Here is a 10,002-nt window from a genome sequence, read left to right on the forward strand (position 1 = left end):
CCCAACCTGGAACATGCATTTGGCATAGCCTGAATTCATGTTTCTGGCTAAGATCACTTATACTTGACTTTAGAGTAATTTATCCCTTATTCCCTTTGAGGTGAGAGCTGTGTTTTTGCCCTGGTCATGGACTCTAAAGTAGTTGTCCTGTGGCTGCGTTCCTCCCATCCCCTTGCTCAGCCACACTTGTACCTGTTAGCAGCGGAAACAGCATAGATGTTGAATCTTAACCCTCCTGGGTTAGCTTCCTCTTTGAACCGAGTGACTCTAAAGAATCCTTTGAGCTCTCTGAATTGCTTTCCGTGTGTGAAGAGCAGTCTGCACCCTCCTGCCGGCCTACAGATGTGGCACTTTTGCTCACCCCTTTTATTTCTAGGGGAGAGTAGAGCGCTGGGCATTGGTGGACACTGCGCCAGTGTTGCCTCCTGAACTCTGCTCTTCTTGACTGTGCCCTGTGGTTCAGAGTCAGGTGTCTCCTGTGGTGATCTAAGCAGGTGACTATGATTATGGTCAGGAGCCACAGGCTGTCATTAGGTCCTTCACTCTCATCCTTCGATTGTAGAGAGAGCTGAGCTATAAGGAATCATAGAAGGAAGGAAGGATCCCCACTGCTTACTGGACCCCAGGGCAAGAGCTGCTTACAGCATAGTGATCTGACAAAAGAACTGCACGGAAGCTTCAGTCAGGCTTGCTGTATGACCATTGCTATAGAGATGAGGCAGCCTTGGGCTTGGAACACAGAGACCCAGGCAGACGATCGATCACAAGTGGGTTTGTGAGACATGGATCCATCGATGCAACTGATGTCACAAGAATTCAAGGGAGATGATGTGGAGGGTAATGGCCAGGAGACCAGGGGAGGTTTTGCATAGCCAAGTAAAGACACCTTGGATGTTACCATTACAGGTGATATACTAAATGCACTTACTGGAACGTTTTTCTTTCTTTCTCTTTTTGGAATTGTTGATGTTTTTTGAGACAGGATCTCATGTAACCCTGGATGGCCTGGAACTCTATATAGCCAATGATGACTTTGCATTCCTGATTCTCCTGCTAAAATTACAGGCTGGGATTGCATATATGGTTTACCATGCCTGTTTGCATAGGGCTTTGGACAGTGGGTAAGCATTCTGCAGCTGAGCTATATTCCCAGTCTTGCTAAATGCTTTTGAACAAGGGAGAGCCAGGAGAAAGCCTGCATTTTAGGAAGTGGGACAATCAGCTGAGCTTTCTGGAGGAATAGTACATTTAGAACCACAAGGTGAGAATCCTGGCCCTAGGGCAGAGGAGTGACTGCACTAAGTCATGTTTGTGAAGCTCCTAAAGGAGAGTGTATAGAAGATGTGATCAAGAAATGCAAGATAAAGAGAATCAAAGGGAGGAGAAGATTGCTAAGAACGGTGCTCCTTGACTCCAGGGGCTATGTGTATCTCTTGGGCTCCATCACTCATTCTCAGGGTCAGGGCAGAGACAGTTCAGTGGGAGACAGTTCAACAGGCTCCATCCTGGAGACCTCTGTCCTGGGAGTCGGTGTTCAGGGTGTTGTCAGAGACATCACTGTTGTCTTACTGAAACTGATGTTCTCTAGGGTGAGCTAAATCCTCAGAACTAGGGTGAATAGAAGCATGCATAAAATCCTCTTTTATTTTCTCTAAAAGCCTATTTCCTATGGTTCCTTTTGGTGATGGAGAGTCCACAGTGCTGCTTGTTCCCATTCCCTCTGTGTTCCTTACTGTAACAGTTCTCTTCTTGCCACTGCTAATAGATGTTGTTCTTATCCTGTCCACCTTTCACCTCTGTTCTTATTTCAGAAACCTTTTCTATATCTCATGACAGGGTGACAATTGTAGCCTGTGGATCAAGTCTGGTCCTTTACCTGTTTTACCTATTTTAGTAAATAAGCATACACACAAAAACACACACACACACACACACACACACACACACACACATGCACACTGCTTAAGGCCACTTTCACAGTACAAAACTGACCTATGGTCCACAGTGTCTCCTAGCCTAAATTATTTACCCCTGGCTCTTTATAGAAAGCAAAATTCAACACACCTCAATCAGGCTCTTCACCTACACTTTCCTAGTTTTCTTGCTCTCTCTTTGGCTGAGGCCTGAGGCAGAAAGAATGCATACACAAACCAGTTCTAAGGGAAAATTGAAGAAAGAAGCTCTGCTCAATTCCATGGAAGTTCCAGAGGAACTTCATCCCTTTCTCCACCAGTTCAAGAAATGGTGCCTCGTATTTCTTAATTCAAAGGAGAAAGTCTCATAAGAGATGTGATTTTCTTGGACTATATTGCTCATAAGCGTTATCTGATTTAATGTTTGTGACAGCAGATGAACAAGCAGATTTGCAGGTGGTAATGTTGAAAGCACAGACTGGAAGGCTGCTCACCCTCGATCCCACAGCTAGGAAATAGCATGGTCCTTCCCCTTACCAGCTGCCTTCAGAGGAGGCTGCTCTTTCAGAGCAATAGCAAATGATGGGAAAAAGAAAGATTGCAAACAAATGCAGGATATAAGGCTGGTGTGGTCTTCCAAAGGTCAGCTTTGCAGTTTTGAGTGCAAGAGAGCTATGAAACCACCTCTCCCAGCAAGAACAAAAACAATAAAGTGTGACTGTGTGAGGAACTGACTGACCCCCAGAGACCTCTGTCCGAAGGTCTTGTTGCCTGCCATCCTGATGAGTGTAGCTCTTTAGCTCTTCTACTTACATTTCACTCTAGCCAGGCCTGTGAGTCAAGAGCACAAGGGGTTAACTGAAATCAGGATTGTGATGGAAGCTATGCAAATGCCTTCTGTTAATGAGCCTTTGCTGATTGTAAATAGGGTCATGTATGCATGAAGAATATGCATGAAGAAGGAAGGTGTTTCTGTTTTTCCGACTGAATTTTGACTTTGTAGTACATTAGGGTATGTCTAGGGTCATACTCTAGTATATGTGGCATGGGAAAATTGTTGAGCCCATACCTGATTTACTTGTCTTACTGATTTCTTCGCTGGGGAAAGGTGGCATTCAGAAGTAGTGTTATGAAGTGTGAAGAGTCCCAGAGAGGTAAGTAGGAAGGTAAGGTTGTGAGTGTACATTGTGTGTATCAGGCAGTGGAAGAGGAGAGAAAGGAAGAAAAGATGGTGCTAAGCCACAGAAATTTCAGGGGCAACGGCAGATGGATGAAGTCAGTAAGGAATGCAGTATATATTCAGAAAAACACAAACGGCAGAAGTGAGAGCACTCAAGAAAGGACTTAAGTAACGACTGGAACCAGGCCACAGTCAAGTACACAAATAGTAGAAGGGATTTGGGTAGAAGCAGTTATATAGGTCTGGACTCAAAGCCAGCATCCCAGATAGGGTGCCGGGACTTCTGCAGGGCAATTTCAGATCCCTGAGTTACACAATGGCCCAAAGGCCATTCCCACTTCTCCTTAACAGGTATAGAGTTTTACGTCTAACCAGTGGCCATGTGAGGAGAGACTTATTCATTTTGTCCCATAATGTCACTTCTTTAATCCAAATATATATATCTTAGAGTTATTAAAGTAGGGGGTGCCATGCCAGGATTGATCTGTCTGAAGATAATGTACTCATCTTTCAGGGTCTTTGTGCTCTAGAAGTCTATTAAAATTCAAGCGTGAAGGATGGCTTGGAAAAAATTATGGCCTGCAAGGAAAATTGCTGTCCAGCCTAGTCGACAGAGACATACACACTCAGCTCTACAAGATAGACTCCAGGGAGAGCAGCAGACCAAGCACAGGGAGGAGCAGGAGCAGCAGCAGTAAACTTGATTCCAGCATGAGGGCTGGAATGGCTTTCCTTGACTGTTTGTCTTCTCTAGTCTCTTTCTCCACCAGCATGACTGTAGTGGCTCCAAAGTTCTGCTTTCTTTCCATATGAGTTGACACTGGTGAATATCCTAGTGTTTTTGTTGCCGTCCCTTTTTGTTGCTTTGCTTTTATAGTTTATTTTTTATTATGTTAACTAGTAATCCATATGAGCTGTAACCTCTTAAAATTTTAAGTATTTTTATTTTGGCCATAAGCACAATGTCATAACAGACCTCTAGAACTTTTTCATCTTGCATGGCTGAGATGCTGTACTTATCAAACAGTATCTTTCCCTAGACACTTGCAAAAGGCATTCTACTTTCTGTTTATAAAAGTTTTACTATTCTAGATACCTAATATAAGAGGAACCATACGGTGCATGTGTTTATATGATTTTTTTCATTTAGTCTAGTGTCTTCACAGTTCATCCAAGTCCATTACAAAATTTTCTTCAATTTTGTGACAGATTAATATATGCATATTAATATATGACAGATTACCATATGCATGTACCATGGTTTTAGTTACTATTTGTTTGTTTTGATCAGTTATTACTCTGATGAACGTTTAGGCTATTCTACCTTTTGGCTATTGGGTACACTTCTACATGAAAGTGGAAGTGTAAAGATCTGCTGAGATCTTGATTTTAATTCTTTTGGATAAATGCCTAGGAGTAGAGTACCATAGATCTTATGATAGTTCTACTTTTAATTTTTTGAGAACCCAGTATGCCATTGTCCTGGCATTTTGTTCTTCCACTGCTGGAGAGAACTGCACATCTATCTTACTCCTTGCCCGAGTCTTTCTGCCCCATATGAGACTGCAGCTTGCCCCTTCCTGTGGCACCAACCTGCCACCCTTCTTTTGGCTTCCAGGATATAGCCTGGCTCTTGACACATTCTTAAAAATCCCATGTCAAGTCAGAATACTCCATGAACAGGACTAAACCACCCAGCTAAGCTTATTTCCTCTCTGCTGGTGTCGCTAGAGCCTTTGCTTCTGTAGCTTGAGGACAGTTGACAGAGATGTTGTCTTGGCCTGATGTTACACATTATTTTAACTGAACTGCCATGTCTTGAAGGCAGGGACTTTGTGTCCTCTCTGAAGATTTTACAGAATACCTTTTCACATGTGGAGAGGCAGAAATCATAGTACATATATGTGTGTTAGAGGTTTAGAAGACAGGAACTTTAATTTAGTTGCTCAGGAAACGTAAAGAAGACCCTTGAGAGCAGGGTCCATATGTACAGTACACTGTTCATTCCTGTAGAGACAAATTAATGGGACAGGGCTAGAGAGGAAAGATCAGTGACGTCACCTTTTTTTATTTGTTTAAGCAATCAGGCCTTGGAATAGACAGGCAGGCTTGGAGGGTTGGATCTGACTGTACCTGAGCTCTTCATGTGGGATGTTACAGGTAAGGTGAACACGTACATGCAGGAACAGGAAGTGGGGTTCACTTCAGAGGAAGTCATCAGCTGCTTGAAGCCAGGACGGATCTATTTGAACAACCTACTTCTAGCATCCTGAGCTGGACAGTCCTTGGCTTTCAGCAGTGGTCTGCTGTGCCAGCAGTGCTGTCTGTGTGCTTAGCCCACACCTAAGCTTTAAGTCTGAGCCTACCCTTGTCTGTCAGCGAAAGGAAGAGGAGTGGGCCTTGTGGACTGCATGGTACTCTTAACAGCTATGAAATAGCTCCATTCTTGTTGTCTTCCCTGGCCTTCTCACATCCCTCCTTCTGTCATTATCCCAGGGTACTGGCTCCCAAACCAGACAGGTGTGAACAGTCAGCCACATGCTAGAGTTAAAGAACGGTCTGAGGTCTGCCTATGGAAAGTCCTCTCACTGATGTGGACGAGGCTGGGAACCTGCCATTTCTATAGAGGCACACCAAAGAACTTCGGAAGGATGGATGTAGGACTAATAATGTTGCTGAAGAATCTTTTCCTTTGTCCAACTTGGTTTTTTTTTTATGATTTCACAAGGATTATATACTTAAAAAAATAAGCAAAATGATTGATGTTAATAGAAATAACATGCTATCCTGAAGCAGTCTTGAAGTGACCATTGATATTCCAAGGACATTTCTGTTTTCCACAGGTGGACTTGACCTCATCTTCCTTCCTGGCCTCGGGTTTGACAAAGATGGCAACCGGCTGGGGCGGGGCAAGGGGTACTATGACTCCTACCTGAAGCGCTGTGTACAGCATCAGGAAGTGAAGCCCTACACCATGGCTTTGGCTTTTATAGAGCAGATCTGTCCCCAGGTCCCAGTGGATGAGCACGACATGAAGGTAGATGAAGTCCTTTACGAAGACTCCCCAGCGTCTTAAATTACACCACGACGACTACACTTACTCCTTTGTACTGGTGTAAAGAACATATGTATATTTTCCTCTTGTCAAAAATCAATCAAAATGACTCATTAAAGAGAATATGGATTGTAATTTTTAATGTAAAAATAAAATAATATAAAATCTTTAGAAATCAATAGAAATGTTACTATTAGAATATTAATCCAAACAGGTGGAAAATGCATGGTTTTCTGCTTAGCTTTTCTGGTGTTAAGATGTTAAGTTGACCTTTTTGTCTTCTAGTTTAAATTAAATATTTATGAGTATTAGAGAAACATAGAAATTGGGTGTGAGTGAAGGCACTATTTCTTAATATCCAGTCATAGGCCTGATTGCTCTGGCATATGGAGACTCAGCTGTTATTAATTGATTTGGCAGTACTTGGTATGGATAAAATATTCCCCAAGAATATTATTATACCACCTAATCATGGCTTCATTTACTCACCTTGAGGTTTCGTGTGTGACATTTTGTAGCTTCATGTGGTGAATAGCTGGGAATCTTTTGTGGTTTACATACTTTGATTCAGCTGATTGGTCTCTGCCCTGAGGACTTATATAAGGAAGCATTTCTGTTAATTTCGTGGGTTCCATTTGGAAATGGAAGCTGCCATGGACGGGACATTGCCAGATGGCCTCACAGCCAGGGAGAGGTACTTTTGTTGAGGGGGAAAATTTGGTTATCACAAGACACTCCGGGGTCTTCCTGGACATGACTGCTTGCTTGACTCCACCTGCAGCCTGTCACCAGCTCCTGCTGGCATTGCCTCTGGGATGCTGTCTGCATCTGTTCTCTCACTTCCTGCTCCTCATTTCTTCAACTCTCAGCATTTCTCAGCTCAAGTAGGCAGGCTTTGTGCTCAAGCTTCTTTTGCCTTCAATTTATTTCAGGGATGATCTGATAAGACATAAATCTAGTGTAGACATTCCACATCGAAATATTTTGTAGACATTTTAGCAAGTAGATGCCTTCTACTGTGGAAGAAATCCCTAGTAAGCCCCTACTTTTATCATCTCTTCCCTCTATCCCGTATGTGCATGCTGTAAGCATCACAGACCCTCTGCCCAGTACAAGCCTGTTTTCCTGCAATCTCAATGCTAGCTTCTTTTGTCCTGGGAACTGTTGGATATCTTCAGGACTCTGCCCTTGCTTTGTTTCTCCAGGAGGTCTTCCTTGACTCACTCCCCTCCTGCCAGTTCTAGATCCTCTTCCTTCCTTTGCTGTGGCCGTTGAGTATTTATCACATTGTCCTATGCAGCAGTTACTAGTGTCCATGTCTGTCCCTTCACGAGGCTGTAAGTTCGAAAGAGCTTCTTGTCTTCAGTAGATGACTGATGGAGAGTGTTTGGTAACTTTTTAAAAAAATATATAAACAAGATATATGTACAATTATCTCATATAGTTATATATTCAAAACATTTGCTTAGGTAGCAATTGACCAGTTACCATTGTAGTCTATAAAGGTCAGAAAATTTTCAACGTATCACAAAGAATGGTAAATATTTTACTTATTTAAAATGTGACTTTATAAAATCCATGTCAGTGAAGCATGCCACATGTGGACGTTTCTCCCCTGTAAATGATGTGTTAGTTCTTCATGTGAATGAATGCCACTGTCTGAGTTCAGTCAAAGAAGCCACTCCATCAGGGATTGGAAACATTACTTTGAGAATATTCTATTTTCTCTCCCCCCCCCCATGTGTGTGTTTTGGCCATATAGGTACACTCGAATGTGTGTCCATATATGTAGATGTCAGAGGTCAACTTCAGGTGTTTGTTGTTCCTCAAGAGCCATCCACCTTTTTTATTCATACAAGGTCTCTCACTGGCCAGGAGCTCACAAGAAGGCTAGGCTGGTTAACCTCAAGCACCAAGTATCTGCCTGTCTCTACCTCCCCAGATCTTGATTACAAGGAGGCTGCTGTTGTGCAGCAAGCACTTTTCAGACTGAGCTATCCCCCAGCTCTACCTTACCTCAGCCATGACATCTTCCTTACAGCCACACTGCAAGAGGAAACTTTGTCCCTTCATTCAACCTACCAGCCTGTACACGTAATACTTTCATTGAGGTTTTTCAGCCTGTCAAAGGACTTTTCTCTGTGTCCTCCTGTGATGCTTCTTGACAAAAGGATGCAGCTATCTCTCCCCTCATTGCTTTGTCTTTATTTCATTCACATTTCTTTGGCATGAAGAATCTATAGTTTTTAAACAGCGTGCTACTTTTTGTCTTTTTCTACTAAGTGAGAACACGTTTAAAATGTATAAATATTTGCCACTGTATTTTGTGAGCAATGTTTCACAGACCTTAAGGTTGGTATCTCAGGATGCCATACACTGCTGATCACAGACCTTAAGGTTGGTATCTCAGGATGCCATACACTGCTGAACAGGTGAGTTTGCCTTCATCGTCTTCCTCTGTAGCTTCTCTAGTGATGTAGAAGTCACAGTCACAGTCATCACTGTGGCTGTAAAATGTGAAAGCCCTCATGAACCACAGATGCTCAAATCCTCACTTGGGAAAAATCTTTGTGATCATTTTAAATTTTTGAGCTGACTTCTTGGCAAAATGTTAAGTGTTTCCTTGTGAAGCTGCAAACAGCTTGTTCCAGAAACAGAAGCATCAGCAATTGTTGCTCATATGTGACTTTGTGATTGATGACTTATGTTTGGTTTGTTGTTGTCTCATAGGAACCTTTTAAAGACATTTGTGTATTTTGGGAAAGTTTGGTAGAGACTACACAGAACAGTGGGTAAGTCCTTGTTCTTGGGAATCCATGTAGAAACTATCATGTCTCAATGGGCTGAAAGTGGCTAAACCCTTTTCCCGCATCCGTATCCCTCTTGCACAGACCCTACATAGTACCAGACATGAAACTTTCAAAACAGCAGAGTGAGTAGCTGGTGTCAATCTTAATTTAACATGTAGAAAAACTTAATTGAATTAAATTGTGAAATCCGTCAAAGGATTCTCAGGACTAGAGTAATAAAAACTGACATTTCTTTTAAATTCCCCCACTTTTTTCTATGCCTTCTTTTCTGTCTCCCTACCATCAGTCACAAGTACTTTCTGTTTTAACATTTTGGTCTATTATGACAACAGACTATCCCAATGCAAATGGATGAAATATGCTCATGTCTCAGCAATATGCTTTAAATAAAAACCTGATATGCCTAAAAAGCACACTTTGAAAGCTTTCAATGGTGAATGAAAATGCAAGGACCATACTGTAAATGATGAGTACTTGGTTGATCACAGAAAAATACTCTTTAGAATTACAACTGAAGGACATGTTCTTTCCCCCTGAAGTCTAAAGATAAAAAGTACTGCAGTGTTCTGAAGCTCTGGTTGATATTCCCGTGGATGCTTACTGTAGAGTAGATTCACTGCTGTAGTTCTTAAATATTTTTATCCTTCAAATCTGGGATAAGATGAGATAAACCTGGTTTTCAATAGATATACGTAAGGTAGAGCCAGTGAGCTGCAGAGATTACTTCTCAGTGTTACCATCTCCTTTAAGTTTCTTCCATGCTTGTGAACATTACACCCATAAAACACTCCCTGCCTGCTTAACCACCTTTACTACAGTTCTGTTGATTACAGAATAAGGCCCAAACCTGGCTCTCATACAGAAAGGGTGTTTTCCAAGGAGACTGCAATTTTCTTACCCTCCACTCCAGACCAGTAATGTTAGTTACAGTCACATCTACCTTGGCAAGACCTGCCAGAACTCAATTTTCTACAATAGAATAGGAACAGGACAGAAAAGTTCAAAGAGACTCTGCAGTATTCCAAAACGAGAATCAGGTTAATA

At 42.2% G+C, this 10,002-nt stretch overlaps 1 protein-coding gene across 2 annotated transcripts in view; it reads left to right on the forward strand.

The window, feature by feature from the left end:
- Mthfs (methenyltetrahydrofolate synthetase) overlaps positions 1 to 8,399 on the forward strand; it is a 33,025-nt gene extending 24,626 nt beyond the window's left edge. The window contains exon 3 of one of the 2 annotated variants that reach the window (XM_028781261.1): positions 5,937 to 8,399. In XM_028781261.1, the coding sequence (XP_028637094.1) occupies positions 5,937 to 6,169 (233 nt within the window). In that variant the 3' untranslated portion in view covers positions 6,170 to 8,399. The remainder of the gene's footprint in view (positions 1 to 5,936) is intronic. The other variant, XM_028781262.1, reaches the window with a different exon arrangement.
- The last annotated feature ends 1,603 nt before the right edge of the window (positions 8,400 to 10,002 follow it).

Source organism: Grammomys surdaster, unplaced genomic scaffold (genome assembly GCF_004785775.1).
Source record: "Grammomys surdaster isolate TR1022 unplaced genomic scaffold, NIH_TR_1.0 381, whole genome shotgun sequence".
Lineage (NCBI taxonomy): Eukaryota > Metazoa > Chordata > Mammalia > Rodentia > Muridae > Grammomys > Grammomys surdaster.